General features: G+C 38.1%; 1 protein-coding gene across 2 annotated transcripts in view; it reads right to left on the reverse strand.

Moving 5' to 3' along the window:
* The window catches only part of Scamp1 (secretory carrier membrane protein 1), a 71,606-nt gene that overhangs the window by 31,302 nt on the left and 20,104 nt on the right, over window positions 1-20,200 (reverse strand). For both annotated transcript variants that reach the window (XM_029556222.1, XM_008853339.2), the window contains exons 2-5: window positions 12,774-12,872; window positions 10,790-10,898; window positions 8,225-8,353; window positions 4,553-4,712 (exon numbers count right to left, since the gene is read on the reverse strand). In XM_029556222.1, the coding sequence (XP_029412082.1) occupies window positions 4,553-4,712; window positions 8,225-8,353; window positions 10,790-10,898; window positions 12,774-12,851 (476 nt within the window). In that variant the 5' untranslated portion in view covers window positions 12,852-12,872. The remainder of the gene's footprint in view (window positions 1-4,552; window positions 4,713-8,224; window positions 8,354-10,789; window positions 10,899-12,773; window positions 12,873-20,200) is intronic.

Genomic DNA, 20,200 nt, shown 5'->3' on the forward strand with positions numbered 1-20,200 from the left:
TATGAGACTTGTAAGCAAATAAAAACAAAAAATACTCAACATTATCAGTAAATAGGAAAAAGCAAATCAAATCTAGGATAGAAAGACAAAAGATAAAAAAATTAGTGAGAATGTAGAGAAACTGAGGCCCCTAGACATGACTAGTAGGAATGTAAAGTGGTAGAAATTAAAAACAACTACAGCTCAATCTTAACCTGGCCCCTGACTTTTGCCTGCTAGTCAACAACCAGGGCAACAGGTTAACTCCTTAAAATAAGCCTGTATACATTTCTGCTTACAGTTGCCAAGTCTAATCAGTACCTGTTACATATGCTAAGTGATAACAACATATGATTGAAAACAAAACCAAAAATATACAGTACAGACAGACCTTCAAGTGATCTAGACACTGGTATGTTTACAAAAATATTAATAGAATTTTTCCAGGGAATAAAACATTCAAGCAGCACATTTTAAAACTGAAAGAAACTACTCAGAGTAAAAATTGAAGATGAGTTTAGCTGTGCACAACACCTACAAAGATGGGACTGGTGAGATGGAAGATGGGTAAATAGAAAATACTTAAAGTGAAATCTGAATGGAGAAATAATGGAAAGCTGGGAGGACGTGCAGTGAAGTGGGGGGACCAGAATCTACCAGGAAGAGAGAGAGAGAGGAGTTTGGAGGAACAGCACCAAGCACTTTTCAAGCTGCTCAAAAAGCTTCGATTTATAAATTAAAGATGCTCCACAAACTCCAAGTGAGGTGAAAATGAAGAAAATCACTGAAAACCATAGACAGCCTATGGTAGAAGATGCTTCTTTTCAAAAACACCATCAAGGCTCACAACTGATTTCTCAGTTGAAATGATGAAAGTCAGGAAACAATGGAATGGAATCCATCTTAAAAGAAATTAATTGGCAACAGAGTTGATGTCATTGAAATAAACTTCAAAAAATAAGCATGAAATGGCTATGTTTTCAGTCAAGCAAAAACCGAGGGAATTCATTACCAGGGGAACTGTCCCAAACAAAAAAAAGAAAATATTAAAAAAGGATATATGAAAATGAATACCTTATTCATCTAAAAGGCAAGAAAAACTAACATGAAAAGTTTTATATAATATAAATAGTAAGATAGTAAATTGAGTTCATATCTATCAATAATTTACATTAAATACAGAAAAACCTCTAAATTACTAGAGTACTATATTACAATTTTAAAGTTTATCTAGCAATATAGGGAACATTTCATGGTAAATTATCATTTCCTATTAGCTCATACTGGAGTATAAAAAGACAAGGGACTAAAAGAAGCATAAGATAGAGAGAAGTACAATTCACCTATCAGAAGTAAATGATAAAAATTATCAGAAAAACAAACCAAAAAAATCCTACTATCATTTACTGACCCTCTAGGATAACAAACCTTTTACATGTATTTTCTCAAATTCTAGCAACTCTACAAATATTATTTGCAGCATCCAAATAAGAAACTGAGGTTCTAAAAGGTTTCACTGTCTTTGACAAGAACCACATACCTCGGTCTGTTTCCAAAAGATATGCCTTTTCAAAAATCAGTGCTTTCACTAACCAATACCTATTATGTTGAAGTGTTTGCATAATGCTTAGTGATTTGTGGGAGCACAAAGTTAAGAATAAAATTACAATCTTTTAAAAACATGCTAATAATAAAATAACATGATACTTAATTTTGATACCTAATAAACAGCTTTTAAAAGCACACTTGAAACTTTTATATAATCTTCAGATTTATACCTGGGATTACTTTATGGAGGATAAAGTCCAATGCATATAGCAGTAAAAGGAAAGGCTAAAGTTACACATAAGGCACATTAATGTCTTAACTTTAATTCAATTTTACCAAAAAAACTTTATTCAGTACTGCTGTGCACAGTGACGTCTAAATAAATTCATAATACTCTCCAAAAAGTTGACCTGAGGATATAAGAATGTAGCCTACAGAATGGTAAGGCCAGAGGCATGTAAAGAGCAAAGCACTATTTTCTCAACTGAAAAAAAAGGGGAGGGGGAGGTAACAAGTAACTTTAAGGTAATAAAAGGTTGACAGCTATCTTAGTAGGGTTGGTTTGTTTGTTTTGTTTTGTTTTGTTGGTTACTTGAGTTATATATGGTTTAAATTCCAAAGTCTATAATCTCAAAAAGATATTCCAATAGTGGCTTGCCAGCATCATTACGGAGAAGATATTGGTAATGTGATGGAAGCATGCATGCAGAGTTGAGATGTTGAAAATTTAACAGCCTTGCAAGCCAGACTTACATAATGAGGAACAAGACAGCAATAGCCTTCCTAAATCCTGCAAGGGGGAAGAAGGGTCCTTCATTCCTCTCTAGCCCTCATCTATGGGACTTTCTCCCCATTCCTGACAACCAATCTCTCATATTTCACTATATCCAAAGAATATATCAAAAATGTTCCTTTCCCACAACCTGTTCTTCCATCATTTCTTCTGTTAATTTCATTTCTGGCCAGTAATTTACTTTTCTGTTGCTCAGATGTTTTTCCTTCCAAAGTCCCTAATGTTCTCCTTTCTTTCTTGTGAATCCCCAAATGCATTTACATATCAAGGCTAGGAGTCTCATTCCCTCATTCTTTCCCTTGCCTGTCTTCTCTCTTGTACAATACAATATAAGTTCTGGTTTGTTTGTTTGTTTTAAGACATAGTCTCACTATGTAGCCCTGGTTGGCCTGGAATCTACAATGCAAACTAAGTTAGCCTTGAACTCACAGAGATCTGCCTGCCTTTGTCTCCCAAGTGCTAGGATTAAAGGTGTATGCCACTATATCAGGCCACATTCTGACAAATTAAAGGAGATTTTAGGTTGAAAAGGAAAAAAATATTGAATGATTGAGTGTAGCCTGCTAATTTCCTTAACATATCATTTAAACATCACACACCTATAGCCTAATAAGGTTTCATTCTTGAGAGTTAATGTTTATAAATGAATTTACTCAAATTAAAACGAGCTGATATACTACTGAATATAAAGACCCATACAGAACTATCAGCCACATCAGTATTTTGCAGTTTCTTTCAATGAGACAGAGTTTCACTCTACAGCACATAGTAATCCAAAACTACTGGGCTCAGGGATGCTGCCCACTCAGCTTCCCGAGTACCTGGGATGACAGGTGTGCACCATCCGACCTATCTGCAGTGTTCATTTCTGAAAGCAACAGTCACAGCAAGGGGCTCCACAAAAAAATAATGATTTCATGTTACAAGGTCTAGTTACAAGGCACACTTAAGAGTCTATGAATTAAGAAATGAAGAAGCTTGCTTAGCTTTGTTAACTAGCTATTCTAAAACTTACTAAGCTAAGGAACCAAACCCCACCACCCCCCAAACATTCATTTAGGAAATGCATTACCTGGTTTACATTTAACTACAGATTAATACTGCGCAAAGCATTATACTTCATTTATAGATTAAATGATTCTTAAAATGCCGTTCTCAACTGAAAAGCTGAAAGTGAATTTACACAGGAACAAATTACCAAACTGCTGGGTCAAATATTTTATATGTATTTATATATATAGGTTTATTTGAAAATCTAGGCTGTAATCACTGATTACAATTTCATGATTCTAGAGATACAGGGGAGAGAAAGGTAAAAAGTAAAGTTTTTCTTAAAGTTGAGTATATTGTATGTATAGAATATTTTACATATACTAGCATCCAAGAAGATTCTTAATTTTCCTTAATTTTCATCCTTTTTAAGTGGAGCAATGTTTATGAATTTTATGATCTAGTGGATATACATGTAAGATACACTACACTTTTTAAAGGTATGTTTTATGATAAAAATTTACCTCATTACATTTACTCATTTTTAAATTTTTTCTTTCTTTTATGTGTATGAGTGTTTTACCTGTATGTATATTTGTATACCATGTACATGCCTTTTGCCCAGGGAGGCCAGAAGACAGCATCAGCTTTCCTAGAACTGGAGTTACACATGGTTGTGAGCTGACATGTGGGTGCTAGAAGCTTAACCAGGTCCTTTGCAAAAGCATCAAATGCTCTTATCCACCGAGCCATCTCTATAGCCCCAACATTATTTTATTGTGGGGGGGAGGGGGGGTACGTGCCATGGAACACATATGAAGGTCAGAGGATAATCTTCAGGAGCTAGCTCCCTCATTTTACCATGTGGGACCTGGGGATCAAACCCAGGTCATCAGGCTTGGCAGTGAGCGCCTTTACCCACTGAGCTATCTCACTGGCCATGATAATAAAAATTCTTTAATGAAAATATGTCAGCTTCCTCTTTTGGGTACACTACAGATTACTCATCTCACAGGGTTTTTTAAATGCTTGTTGTGTAACAGGGTCTTACTTTGTGTCTGTCTGTTTGTTTGTTTGTTTGTTTGTTTGTTTGTGACAGGGTCTTGCTTTGTAACCCTGACCAGGTACTCACTATATAGCCCAGCTGGCTTACCTCACCCTTTGGGGATCACAGGAGTAAGCCATCGTACCAGCACATGTCACAGGTTTTAAGGTATACATTTTAAAGTACACACGTTTTACCTGAAAGCTCCATAAAGCGGTCTGTACCAACAGACAAATGAACAAGGAGTAAAGAGTAAGAACCACAGGATACTCAATCCAAAGTCAACTGCTCTTGTAGAGTCAACACAAAACCAAGCCAAGCAGCCGAAGATATTTAGGAACAGCGTTACAGCATGGACTGCGGAATCAGAAAACAAAATAGAAATGTTTACACTCAATTTATTCATTCACCAAGCGTCATAAGTGAAAAAACGCTTCAGAAGAACAAGCATATTCTAACCCACACTTCCCTTCAATGCTCTTCAAAACAGCGCTGCTCGTCACACGCAGGACCCGAAAGCAGAGTAACACAGAAAGTATTACTTGCATCATCAAATGCATCCTGACACATGCATTTGAGGCAAATTCTGTTGGCCATCTCCTACTAGGCAACTACACACCTAAACCCAAAACCTTAGGTTGCTTGCCTGAGAAGGAAACAGGCCATGAATGTCTTGAGAGCCCAAAGGGGGGAAAAATAAGAAGTACCTGCCTAAAAATAAAATCGAAAAAAAGGAGAAAAAAAGTAGAAAGAAAAAGAAACAGCACTGGGAAAAGGTGCTATTCAGATTTTTTATTTATTTATTTATTTATTTATTTATTTATTTATTTTTTGAGATAGGGAGTCACTTGACTGGCCTGAACTTGACTGGCCTGACTCACTATGAGACCAGCCTAGCCTGGAACTCAGAGACTCATCTGCCTCTGCCTCCCAAATGCTGGGATTAAAGGCATACAACACCACAGCAGGACAGAATATCATTTTTAAGAAATTCGACTACAGACTGAAAACAGGACTAAAACTAAAAATATACTAGCAATTTCCAGTGGCTATATAATCAGACTATAAGGATTATTACTTCATCTTCACAAATTGCCCATTTTTTAAGGTTGTGGAAAAAAATGTATTGATAGAGAAAGTTTTCACCCCACCCTGCCCTTAAAAAGGCAATAAGATGCATTCCAGGCTCCTGTGGTGGGCCTTCCCTTGCTCAACACACATAGCTCTCAATAACTCTGCACATGGTATTATTAACTACTTTCCCTAACAGATCAAAGCCCCAAAATCTGAGTAACACCTAGCAATGCTATGATCCTAAAGAGCCACATTTACCCATCACAATTACAACTTTTTTAAAGTCATTCTTTAAAAATTTATTCACAGGTAGAATTTTAATATAGGAAATAAATTCCCATGAAAATTAAAATGCTGTAAAATGTATATCGCTAAAAACATGTCAACAAACAATGACAGATAACAGGAATCATGAAAACCTGTTAAATGTAATAAAAACTCAATATACATTAAAAACTCATTTTTTAATTTCTTTACAAATAAAAATCAGTAATTTACAGAGAGGATAAAACCTCACATGCTAGGGTGCCCTGATTTGCTCTCATTGAACCACTAAATAAATAAACCTCCGTGACAGAAATTGAGTGTAGCAGCAGCACACCTGGCAATCAGCCAGCCAACGCCAAGCTAAGCACAGCGCCTCTAGGAACAACAGTCCTTAGCTCCAGAAATGCAAAAGTCTTTGTTTTTCGTTTTTTATTCAAAAGTGCTTCAAGAAGACTGAAATTCACATCACAGTGAAACTGTAATTGCTCTGATCCTTTGTAGGTTACATCATCTGCTTCCACTTAGGCATCTTTGAAAGCTCATCTTCATATTCACTAAAATGGAAGTCATTTCTTATTTTGGCACTTTGTAGATGACATAACACAGAACCCAAACCCTGGGTTCTAGAGTCAAGCTGACCAACTCCAAAGTTATTTGTTATATAATATTGGTCAAACGCCTCAAATTCTCAAGCTTTAGCTTCTCTATCGATAATTACAAATAATATAGTACCTGCTTCAGGATGTGGTTGGGACTTAACAAGATAACTGCCTGGCACAACAAATGTTAGCCCCCATTACAATTAATTAACATAGTATAAAAGCTTTAGCCAACCCTAAAATCAAGAACAGACCAATACTTTTGAAAATAACTTACGAAAACAGTCTATATTTTTAAAAATATAGACATATTACTAAATGGGTCACACTTCGTTTGAATCTTTAAAACAGAACCCTAACTGAAATCTTGAACCCTTTTTCAAACCAGATCCGCTAACTAAACAAGTGTGAGAAAAACTACACTCAACTGAATTATTCCTGAGAGACTCTGAAAATTACATTCTTAAAATTAAACCTATTTTGAAACCGTCAGCATTAGTTGTTAATCTAATTAAAATTAACCATTTTCCTCATTCAATCTCTACCAACTAAATTCCTTATAGAATTGTCTTCCAACCCCTTTACCATAAAAATATTTTTAATTAGGTCAAATAACTTATGACTAAAATGCTAAACCGACTTTGCCTATTTTTAAAATATATATACATAAAATACAAATGCATTTATGATATGTAGAGATATATTGATTAAATAAAACAGGAGTTGGTTAGCATGCATATATATGGAATTATAACAAGTATTAAATATATATATATTCCACTGACACTGGGGATTCAGAAAGATATTAGACCAACACCAAAATCTCAATAAACTATGAGTTTAAAAAGTAATATTCATAAGGATTTGCCTCTCATATGCCAAGCTACCTTTATCTACATGAAGAATGTACCTAAAAGGGTTTTAAGAAAATTATTGCATCTATTTACAGAAAACATAGACGTCTCATTTATAAAGGAAAAAACACACAAATTTCCTTCAGTAAGACCTCCCTACAGATTACCCATTGCCCCATCTGTCCAGCAGAGAAGAAGTCACAACTGCTAGTTCCCCTACTGACAGAATGGCATCAAATAAGGCTGAGACTATTTGGACTAAAAATCAAACAGAGACTAACTGGAAAGACTGTGTACATAAAGCAATCCATTAACAGCTTGACATTTCATTTTAGTATTTAAGGAGTTATAAATCATACTCAAAACAGTGTGCACATCCCAGCTTAAAATGTATGCTCTAATGTTCTGTAGAATAAAACTGTCCTATATTAAGTACTTTTAAGAATCAAAGTATAGCCAGGCATGGTTGTGCACGCCTTTAATCCCAGCACCTAGGAGGCAGAGGCAGATGGATCTCTGTGAGTTCAAGGCCAGCCTGCTACATAGTGAGTTCCAGGCCAGGTGGGGCCCTAGGGAGACCCTGTCTCAAAAATACCAAAAAAAAAAAAAAAAAAAAAAAAAACCCTTAATGTACATTTTTAAATTTTCAGTTCATATTACAATATCTTCTGACTCTTTTTAAAATCAGCCATAATGCCTACATTTAGAAGAATTTAAATAATATTCTTTTGTATAAAAATAGTATGAATAATGTTGCCAAAGCCAGTCACACAGGATAACATTCTTCAAGGAAAAAAGATCATTACAAAATCCTACCCATGTGACAATCAATCAATAAATGCTGGTTCTCAATGTGTAGATGTTCCTCAGATTTTCCTCAGCCAAGGTCTTAGATTATCATCTTATTTTACAATTTTTATGTATTTAAATGATGGTGTACTCTGACAATTATGATTATTAAGAGATGTTTAACATACTATCTTTAATATATCACTTCCCCAAAAGGTAGAGAAAATATAAACTCCAAATATATGTATAAGAACATATACACATATGTAATTTGTTCTATACTCACACATCCATAAGTAGTACATAAGCTTTACTGTCTTTTGGAATTCTACAGGAATGTCTACAGAAAAATCTTGATAGAAACAAGGTCCCACAGGAAAATTGCTAGGAAGAGGTGGCCAATTATTTTTTCTCCCTGTAAGTTAAAAACAAAAGTTATTGTAACAAATATAGTCTATTCTTATTTTTGGTTCAAACTAAAAAATCTTGCTTTTTAAAGATTATTTTATTTATGTATATGGTTCTGAGTCTGTAGGAGTGTATGCCATGTGTGTGCTGGTGTTTGAGGAGGCCCCAAGAGGACCCTCAGATCACCTGGAGTTGGAGTTACAGGCAGTTATAAGCCTCCTGACCTGAGTGCTGGGACCCAAATTTAAGTTCTATGGAAGACAGCAAGTGCTCTTAACTGCTGAGACATCTCTCTACCCCCTAGAACCTTATCATTTTGGATAAGATGTCAATAAAACCGTAACACTATTTCTCTACATTCTTACAACTTTGAAAATCAAGCTCTACATTCTTCTCCCAGAATACCATTTTAGAAAACAACAGATGGTAAAATAATTTTCCACTGTCCTATCATATGTTTACGTACAGGAGAACCCAGACCCATACCCGAAGACTCTGCCTAAAAACAGATTTATGTCAAAGTCCCAACAGCCAGGCTGTTATGAGGAAGGTCACCCAATTCTTAAACTTCTATTTTCTCCTCAGTGCCCTAAGTCTTTCAATGTAAGTCTTCTGTAATTCCTAATAAATGTGGAGGGAAGTGTGCAGAGGAAGACCAGCTTTTCAATAATGCAAGTCCAATACCAAAGGATTAAATTTGGAAACCTCAAAGACAGAAAAAAAAAGATGCATCTAGAAAAATCACAAAGTTGAGAAAACAAACAATCTAAGTAAAAGAGGTGAAGGGATTCTGGCAGCTTCAGAACCGAGAGAAAGACAAATCTGAAGCATGAGGAGAGAAATGAGTCTGTATAAGGAAATAAGACTGAAAGTAAGACTTAGGGAATGAGGGCAAGACTAAACATCAAAAATAAAGCACAGAGTCAGGCAAGAAACAAGTAAAAAGTAACAAGTAAAAGCCACTACCATGAAATATTATACCCCGCACTTTTAAAATTCAGTGGTACACACTACTTATATATCAGGACATTTTTTCATAGTGGAAAAAAGTGCGACCTCTCCCTCACTTCCTCAACATGTCTCCTGTGTTATACTGATTATAGTATTAAAATCAGGGAACTAGGGAAATAGCTCAGTGGTAGAGCACTTGCCTAGCACAGCAAGGCCCTGGATTTGATCCTCAGGGTCACACACGCACACAGTACATCATACTATTTAAGAGGTAACTGAAAATAGAACTCAGGAACAGAGGCTGTAGAACCAGAAGTCCCAGCCATTTACTGGCTGGGTGATCTTGGCAAAATAACCTTAGTTTCTTCAAAAAGTTAACAACTGGGCTATGCTTCACAGGATGGTACTTAAGATCAAGTAGGAACTAACAGAAAGCACTAAAATATAATAATATGATACAACATTTAACTGTGAACCTCTGTTACTACTTTACTAACATGCCTCTCATAGAAATAATTAATATTAGTCAGCACTAAGAAAATGGGACATTATAGTTATAGGTATTTAAGAAATGCTGATCCCAATTAAACCTTTAGTATCTCCTATAGAGGCTGTCTTTGATGCTGCATGCATGAAAATGACCCAGGATAAACACTCCTCGTGAGGCCCTAGGCCTTCATATTGTAAGATAAGGAAGAAATATTTGGTGTTATTATTGCTGTCCTCGCCTTGGGATTCTATCACTATTCTGGCCATCTTAACACTGCCTTCCTGGCTCTCATACCCTTATTCTGAGGCAGCTAACTTTCCCTAAGATGTTCCCTTAGAATGGTCTTCAGTAGTCACAGCCTGAACAGACTTCACAGCATATAAATATCCTGGGCTTCATAGCATATAAATATCCTGGGCTTCCAAGGGTCACCACATTTTCCTAATAGTTTTTGACAAATATGATGTATTTGTAAGGATAAGACTGGCCATCTGAAGCCAGTCTGAGTAAGAACAGGTAGGCGGTAAAGGTAGGGGAAACTCAAGTGTACTCAAAGACTCAACAGAGCCAGGCACCTCTTTTTTGAAAAGCCCATACCCACCTTCTCAGGCTTGTCTTATTTCTTCTGAGGGCCTCTCTTTCTCCTAAGCGCATGCTTAAGCCTATATTAAAATATTTTTATAAAGCTCCAACTCTGCTTCATGAGATAAAAGAAACGATTCAATACTGCCAGAGAGAGCCAAGGGCAGAATCAAAGGCTCCCTCGCTTGGAATGAGCCAAAGTTATCAGATTTGTGTCTCACTTTCTCTGTGAGGAAGCCAGTGTCCTTCTAATCTATCAAAAGACTACAACTATCCACCAAGATCGGAGCCATGGGTATCAAATAAGCAATCTCCTGTGCCTGACCTCCTTGCTAGACAGAAAACAGGGCAGAGTTTTAGCCCCAAACCAAACGACCTAGAAGGGAGGACAGACATTCTCATTCCTTCTATGGATACTACCATGTTGACTGAGGTTCTGCATTTCTCGTTCTCGGCGATCTAACTCTGCAGCTTTTCTTTCTAGTTCTTCTTGGCGCTTAAGAAGTTCAGCTTGAGCCAAGGCATGCTCCTGAACAAAAATAATCAACACACAAATAGGTTATCAGAAGTCAAAATACTCTAACATTTATATGCCTACTTCTCTCTACCATGAGAGAGACCTAAGTCAAATGTACTTTTAAAATACAGGAATTCATCGAAGACTGTAGATTTGGATAAATATTATGGAGATATTTGGTTCATTTTGCTCTTTTGGTTATGGAAATCAGTGGCAATGTTGAGTCCACAGGAGCAAAAAAAAAAAAAACCTCTCATTAAAAATTGGGTACCTAAATGCATTTATTCATAGATACTGATCCTCTGTTTTGAATATGTTTAGAGAAGTTGTACCAACTGTTGCTATGTACTGGGTTACAACAAAGTTCAAAGTCAGATGGGCCGATGGACATAGCCAATTACACAGAAAAGATCTTCAATATATCTGCAATAACCACGGACAACCAACTCATTCCACAGCAAGTCCTCAGCATTTTACTGAAATCATGCTAAAGATAACAAAGACTTGGATACCCTATGTCAAATGAGTACCTTGACAATAAGACACTTCTGTATTTAGCTTAATTCATTAAAATTAATCAACACCTAAAAAAAGAAAAAAAAAAAAAAGAGGAGCCCTGTAGGGCACGATGATATACACCTTTAATCCTAGCACTAGGGAGGCAGAGGCAGGTAGATCTCTGTGAGACTGAGGCCAGCCTGGTCTAAATAGTGAGTCCTATAGGGAGACCCTATCCCACAAAAAAAGCAAAACAAAAAATAAAGGAGGGGGTACACATATTGCTTTTGCAGAGGATCCAAGTTCAGCTTCCAGACAGAAGTTCACAACTGCCCATAACTCCTGCTCCAGGGAAATCTGCCACCTCTGGTCTCCACAGGCACTTGTACTTACTTGTATGTACCCATACACAGATACACATAAGTACCCATAATTAAAAATAATAAAAGTAAATCTTTTTAAAAAAAAAAGAAGAAAAAAAGAGAAGTTAGAGGGGGCTGGAGATATGGTTCATCACTGGCTGCTCTTGCAGAGAACCCAGGTTCAGTTCCCAGCATCTGGCACATGGCAGATAACTCCAGTTCATGGGGATATGATGCCTTCTTCTAGCCTTCACAAGCACTGCACAACACAGGTGTATTTACATACATGCAGGCAAACCACCATACACATAAGATAAAAATTAATTAACTAATTTTTTAAAAGGTAGCTGCTAAAAGCGAGGCCAGAGTGTAGGTAATTTGGAATTGATGTGACCACTGTGCCTAAATGAGAGTGAGAACAGAGGCAAGGGAAGCAGTTGAGGAAAATGGCTAACAGAATAAAAAAACATTGAATTATCCTTGATAAATGGGGGATCAAATGATAAAATAAGGCTCCACGAATGCAAGAATAATTCACAATATCTTAAATGTCATAAGATTCTGGGGGCAAAGAAGTACATACTTAAGATACCCTGCTCTGTAACTCCATCTGTCCATGTGATGCCAGGCATTTATTTGCCTGTTTTCTGGATACTTGCCATCTTCTACTTCCTCATATTGTCCATTGATTAGTCATTAACCTCTCTCCCAGTAATATTATTCTATTATTGTAACTGTATTGGCATTATGCATTAAAAATTGAGACCAAAGGCAATAAAATTTCACTATGCAAACTGTGCACCAAGATGATATATGAATGCAGTAATTTACTCAATAATGGAAAAGAGTAAATGTTAAGAGGCTGGCAAAGAGGTTATGAGGATTTATAAGGTGACAAGATAGCTAATCCTGGCTTAAGTGATTGAAAAAATAAAGAATGCAACAGCATAAAGGATTATTTCATTATGAAAATAAATGTTGATATTGTAACTTCCCACATCAATCTACACAGTTAACATGAACTAACCTTTGCGATCTGTGTATAAGCTGGGTGTTCCTCTGTTGGTTTCATTATTGCTGGCTGTGTATTGGGTACATTAGGCATTTTCACACTGCCTGGTGGAGGCTAGAAAGGTTAAGAAAGGATACATTATATAACAGAGACCCAACTTTAATGTATTACAGAAGGTGTCATATTAATGGAAAGCAAAATCCCAAGAACTGTCCCCTTTCTCTCTTGCCCTCTCATAGTCACATGTGTGGTAAAGAGCTGCTTGAGTTCTCTCTCTTTCCCATGTACATTCACTTCTCAGTTCTACAGTCTGGCTGCTATCCTTAACACTATGCCATCTCACAAAAAATTGTTCAAAGTATTTCTTTACAGAATAATACAGGCACCATCAGACTATACAGAATAGTATGGTATGGGGGCATCTGCTCATCATTTCAGCTACTTGGGAGACTAAGGCAGGAGCCCAGGAGTTCAGAACCAGCCAGAGCAATATAATGAGACCCTCTCAAGAGAAAACAAAAGAACATAAGAACAAAAGAATGAATTGATTAATTATAATGAAGCTTGCAATACATGTCAGTGGGGGAAAAAAAAGTACACTGGAAAACTGTTGCTACAACCTCAGTAACAACTCCACTTTGACTAGGAAGATCAGCAACACTTAAAGGTGGTTGCAGCATCAGAAAGTAGGCAGACTCCAAGCCCATCCATGGGGAATCGGTAAAATACTATACATACATATGGTCAAACATCAAGGGGAATGTTAGAGTTGTAGAAGAAACTTTAAAATACTGAATGAAATAAAGCATGGAGCATTATGATTTTTTACATACCCAGAAAAAAAAAGTTGGAAAGTCATGGCAAATTGATATCAAAGACATTTTCTATACTTCTCTATTATTTCCTTCCCCCAAAAGACATTTCATATACTAACTTGTTTGTTTGCTTCTTTTAAAACAAGGTCTCACTATGTAGACCAGACCGGTCTCCAAATCACAGAGATCTGCCTGCCTCTGCCTCCCAGGTGTTGAAATTAAAGGCATGCACCATCACAACCAGCACTACTACTTTTTAAAGTTAAAAAAAAGTTGGCAGGAACCAGGTGTGGTAGCCTATGTCTATAATCCCAAGCCTTGGGAGGCAGGAAACGACTCCAAGTTAAGGCTGGACTGACCTATATAGTGAGTTTCAGACCAGGATATCTCAAAAGAACAAAACAAAAACTGTCTGAAATCCTAGCACTCAGGAGGTTGGCTCTGGAGGATTGTGTTTGAGGCCACCCTGGGCTACATAGTAAGACATCTGTGTGTGTGTGTGTGTGTGTGTGTGTGTGTGTGTGTGAGAGAGAGAGAGAGAATGAGAGAGAGAGAGTTAATGAATAAAGTGTGTGGGAATCACTAGCTAAAACCTTACTCTCAATGTTTTTCTGCTTTAATAAATGAAGTATTCAATATAATAAATAAATAGATAAAGATGAAGATTGGCCCAGAGTTGTAATCTAACACATTTGAAATCATGGATGCATGTGACAGCAATGTTCAGAAATACAATCTCATCTAACAGACATTATCCACACAAGTTCTATTTGTAGATGTTAACTAAATCTCTGCCCAGCTGTGGGATCTAGTATTTCTTAGCTGCAAGATACTCAGTCACCTCAAGCCAAGTACAGCTCTGGAGAAAGACCGACCTTTTGCCATAATTATTAAAAACCTATTAGAATTTAGGTTCCTAATTCTAAGTCTTCACTTCTGCACATATGAACAATAAATAAAATAAGCTACTTAAGACTGCTATTTTTAAAGAGATCTTATTTTATGTTTGTGCATGTGTCTGTGTAGGTGCATATGTACATGTATATGTGAATGCCAATGGAAGTCAGAAATGGGTGTCAGATCCCTTGAACATGGAGATACAGGTGTTTCCGAGTCACCCGAAATAAGTGCTGGGATATGAACTCCAGTCCACACAATTGAGCAGCAAGTGTTCTTAACCACCCCTCCAGCCAGAATGCCATTTTCTATCCACACAGCACACCACACATTTTTAGAGAACCACAGGATACAATACCTAAAAGTGCTAGATCAATATTTATTTAATATTCTAAACAGCTAAGCTAAGAAATCTTGGGAAGAAATCTTGGGCAAAAAGGAATAAAAGTCATAAACCAAGGAGGAGAAGTGCTGACACTGTGCCACCCTCTATATCACCCCAGTTCATGCTGGAGACAAACCTTGGGTGCTGATGCAAAGAGAGCAATTTTGAGATTCCTGAAGCAAGCCAGGCCTCCCTGAAAACAAAATCCTCAGTGGGCAAGGGGGTGGGGGGAGCAGCTACACAGAAAGAAATGGTGGCAATATTTACAAAGGTGTTATCTTTGACCCTGGATACAGGGTGGGAGGGAATTTCCCTGAAAATTCCTAATCATAAAGCTACCACAGTGAAGATTTGGAGTTAGATTTATATTACACATATAAACAAAATATTCTATGCTTAAATTTTCCCTACAAGCGATCCCACGTTTCCCTGGTATAAGCAGAAGTACACGCCTTAAAACAGGGTTTCAGCTGAAACCTAAAAGTGCACACCTTTAATCTCAGGACTGGGGAGGCAGATGCAGGTGGATCTTTGTGAAACTGAGGCCAGCCTGGTCTACACAGTAAATTCCAGGCCACTGGTAGCTATGGGAAGGCCCTAAATTAAAAAAAAAAAAAATGTTATCTTAAAATTTATATGGAATAATAAAGATTTCAAAAATAACTGGGTCAAGTTCTCACAGGCAATTCAAAGTAATTGACTCATTAAAACAATCTCAAACCTGAATATACAGAAATTATCAAGCATAAAATAAGTATGCTTAATAAACTGAGGTTAGTAAAAGCTTGACTAAGGTAGTAACTGCCAAAACTAATCAAATTGATCTTCAAACAATGCTAGTGAAGCCTCTAAAAATGGTCACAACTGAAGGTTTATGTTTGGCAGACAAGTCAAACTACAGAAGATAAGAAGGGTAAGAGAGACCTGGGGAAATTGAAGTGGATCTAATAACAAAAAAAAACACAGAACGCAGCACAGAAAACCTAAACATGGGGAAGATGAGTGCTTATGAGCCTTGATGGCAGAGTAAGTACTAAGAGCCCAGAAGGGAAGCAAGAAGAGAATGAGAGAGGGTCTGCTCAAGCAGGATGGCAGAGCACTACGTCTCACCATGAAAACTCCAAAACCCAAACCAGGTTTTAAAAAATGCCTACAGAGACATATCACAGTGAAAGAACAAACCCTAAAAATGAAATTTATTTAAGAAAGCCCAAGAAGAAAGAAGATGATCCCTAAAGAAAGGAATGCTGGTAAGAATGCCAGCTGGCTTCCCACAGCAAGCAGGGGAGCTAGGTCCAGTGCAGCCAAGAGAAAAGTACTGTTCATGTAGCACTCAAAATCCAGTCAAGTGAGCTTTAGGGACCTGAGAGCTGAGAACATGTTACTAAGTGTTTTGAAATAAAGGACACTGGAAGGGCTCAGAAGCAAGAATCACTGTGCTTTTCCCATCTGTCTCCTGCTCCTCCTTCTCCCCCAAGTCAACCCATAAAACCCAGAAAAGTCATTCTCTCCCTTCTCAGTCTTCACTCCAGAGGAGTCCTGCCTCACACCCTGAAGGAAAGAATGCTACAGAAAGGCCAAGAAGTACCTGAATAGTGAGACCTGGCTGGGTTTCCCCTTAGCCTAGTATCATTAAACACCACCACCCCATCCCACACCTGCCACCCTGTCCAGTCCCATCTCCATGTAACAGTCCATTCTTCAAGCCTAAGCACAGATGTTCCCCTGGATCTTTGGGTCTACAATTCTGAAAGTTCCTGTGGTGGTTTGAATGAAAATGTCCCCTATAGGCTCCAAGTATTTGGACATTTTAGTCCCCAGCTGGTGGCGTTGTTTTGGAAGGTCTTAGAAGGTGTAGCTATCCTGGAGGAAGCACATCACAGGGGGTGGACTTAGAGAGTTCTTAAGTCTTGCCAGATCTCAAGTTTCTCTCTTGCTTCCTGTGCCTGCTTGAGGATGTGAGAGCTTAGCTTCTGTTCTTCCTCCAGTCACCTCTGCCACCATGCCTCCCGACCAAGGTGGACTATAATTCCCCTGGAACTGTAAGCTCAAATAAACTCTTCCTTTTATAAGTTACTTTGGTCAGTGTTTCTATCACGGCAACAGAAAAGTAACTAATACAGTAACTGGTACTAGGAGTGGGGTGTTGATTGTGAAGAACCTAACCATGTGGGGTTTTGGAATATGGAAGACTGGAAATTTGGGCTAGAAAAGCAGTTGTTTGCTGTAAGCAGAGTTTAACAAGTCATTCTAATAAGCACCTGCAAGAAAATAGTGCTGAGAACAATGCCAATTCCAGAGGGAAATAAGGACTTCAGCAGCAGTTGGGATGTTTTGGCAAAGAGTCTGGCTGGAGTCTGCCCACAGCCAAAAAGCTTGCCTGAGGCTAAGAGGGAAATGCCATGGACTAATTTCTCTGGTGGGAGAAATTTCAAGACAACATAACATAGAAATGGTGGCATGGCTATTAATGGTGAGTATTATACAGATTTACAGTAAAAAAGAACAAATGGGGCTGAAAGAAATACAAAATGTGCAGTTTGGATGGAAAAAGAGCACTAAGAAGATAAATGTTGGAGCCAGGACATATTCTGGAGAGGATCCCTTTGATAAAGAGATTAAAGTGATTAAGAAAAGGCCTAGAGATTTGCACTTAAACAGAGAAAGACTATACCCAGTTAAGCCTCCAACTTGTGAAAGGAAAATGCTTCAGGGACCACTGAAGAGCAAAGCTTCTAAAGTGGATAAAGCAGGCTGGGGTCCATCCCAAATTTGCAGTCAAACTGGATGGCTTTAGAGGCATAAGAAACACAAGAGTGAAGGGGTCATCAGTTCTTCCTCTGTAGTTTCAGAGAGTCCCTGCAGTAGTCAGGCAGCATACAGCAGGGGTTTTCCTGCATAAATAAGGCCCTAAAAGGCCATTGTGTGAAGCCCTGAAGGTGAAGCCTGGTTGGCAATGGAGACCCCAAGAAAATATTCGTGATGTCAGAGCTGTGAGGCATCTGCCAAGAAGACATGCATACAGGAAGTGATAACAGCCCAAGAGAGAGATGTATGTTGCATGCAGCAAAGCTGGAGAGGCTGAGCTATCTAAGTCTTTTAGAAGTCCCAGAAGTTGAATGTGGAGCTACTGGATTTGGTGTTTGCCCTGCTGATTTACGGTCTTGTTTTGGTCCTGTATTTCCTCATTATGCCTCTATTCCTCCTTTTTGGAATGATAATGAGTATTCAGTTCCACTGTATGTTGGGAGTATGTAATTTGTCTTTTGATTTCACAGGAGCTTAGAGTTAAGATATTTCTCTGAGTCTCAGAAAAGACTTTGGACTTCTGAATAGTATTGAGACTAGTAATGACTATGGTGACTTGTAGGTTGGACTAAATGCATTTCGCATTTTATATGGTCATGAGCCTATGGGGGCCAGGGGATGGAATGTGGTGGTTTGAATGGAAATGGCCCACATAGGCTCCAAGACTTTGGATATTTTTGTACCTAGCTGGTAGCACTGTTTTGGGTGGTCTTAGAAGGTATGGTTATCCTGGAGGAAGCATGTCATGGGGGGCGGGCTTAGAGAGCTCTTAAGCCTTGCTGGATCTCGACTTGCTCTCTTGCTTCCTGTGCCTGCTTGAAGATATGAGAGCTTAGCTTCCATTCCTGCTCCAACCACCTCCTGCCACCATACCTCCCCACATAATGGACTATAATTTCCCTGGAACTGTAAGCTCAAGTAAACTCTTCCTTTTATAAGTTATGTTGGTTGATGTTTCTATCATAGCAACAGAAAAGTAACTAATACAGTTCCTCATCACATAAAACTTTAGGTAAATTTGTTATCCTTTCTTTTGTTAACCTGTCTTTTGTCTCAGAAGTGTCAGTCATGAGAAGAAGAATCACACCTCTCCACTCTGTAGAGCCAAGGTGAATTACTACTATATTTTTTAAAGTATTCTTAGTTACTACTAGTAACTCTTACTAAAGGAACTTCTACCTTAGAATGGGGGAATGTGAAACTGTATGGGAAATCTAGATGCAAGAAGAAAGACCTCTCCCACAGGATACATCATGGTTCTCTGCATTTTGTATTCATCAAAATTCTAGATACAGAGGAAATTTGACCTGTCCATACAGAAGAGGTACTCTATAACAACTGATGTACTAGGATGATATGAGTTCTTCCCTTGGCAAACCTGGTACAGTGTCTGCCACTACTTTGTCAATACAGGAAAAACCTGATGTACAAGAAAATCAGATGGTGCAGAGATTAGAAATAGAACAAGCTGGGAGAGGCCAGGGTGAGAACAGAGCTGTCTCTCATGAGAACCACAGAGTCTGAAGGAGCAAGGCTCTACACCCTCTCCCACGGCAGGTGAAAGCTCACGAATTAGGAATAGAATATATATTAAAATCTGGAAAAGGTAAGGGATTATAAGTCTTTTCTATTTGGGGGGCTGGAAAGATGGCTCAGCAGTTAAGAAACTTTGGCTGTTCTTGCAGAAGACCCAGGTTCAAATCCCAGCACCCACACGGCAGCTAACAATTGTCCATGACTCCAGTTCCAGGGGATCCAGCAGCCTCTTCTGTTCTCCAGAGGTATTGCATGTCACAGGTGCACTTACCCACATGTGGCAGTCAATACATCCATACACATAAAATAAAAAGAATCAATAAAATATTTTGAAATAAGTCTTATATTTTAAGGCAAATTACTTTGCTGTAATTGCACGTTCTGTGTGATTTTAGAAAACTCAACCTGAACCAGTCAATAAAAATTACAGAATATTTTGCCTCCATAGAATTAACATTTTTTAAAAAATCATGATTATAGAATAGTAGATGGGCTGTTGTATAATATAATGAACTTTCTACTCACTGGAAGCTCCCAGGGCATTACACACTTAACACACACGTGAAACAATATTCCAGATCTTTCCTTCCAGGCATGAGTGATCCAGGAATTGTCTTTGTCACATAAAAACATGTTCTCCTAGGTGGTAAGACCCTATCACTGAAGATGCCACACACCTTGGTCACAGGACATAACAAATCAAGCTAGAACTGGGCTGGAAGCTTCCTCCCTGCTGGCCAGGCCTCATAGTGTTGGAAGATGCTATGCAGGCTGCTGGGGGAAAATTGCCAGCAAATCTTACTCAGTTTTGGACCCTGTGTGCAGCAATACTAATCAGCCAGGCAAGCTAAACCCATTGTTGCAGTACTGTCAAGTCTGTTATAAGAGTAACATAACAAGTATTTTCTAGTCTGATGCCTGCTCCATAGGACAGAATTCACATCCCCATGGGTGGGGAGGTAATAAGCCCTGCTGGGGAAGCTAATGCTGTTTGGGGGGTG

Source organism: Nannospalax galili, unplaced genomic scaffold (genome assembly GCF_000622305.1).
Source record: "Nannospalax galili isolate Female #2095 unplaced genomic scaffold, S.galili_v1.0 scaffold45, whole genome shotgun sequence".
In the NCBI taxonomy this organism is placed as follows: Eukaryota; Metazoa; Chordata; class Mammalia; order Rodentia; family Spalacidae; genus Nannospalax; species Nannospalax galili.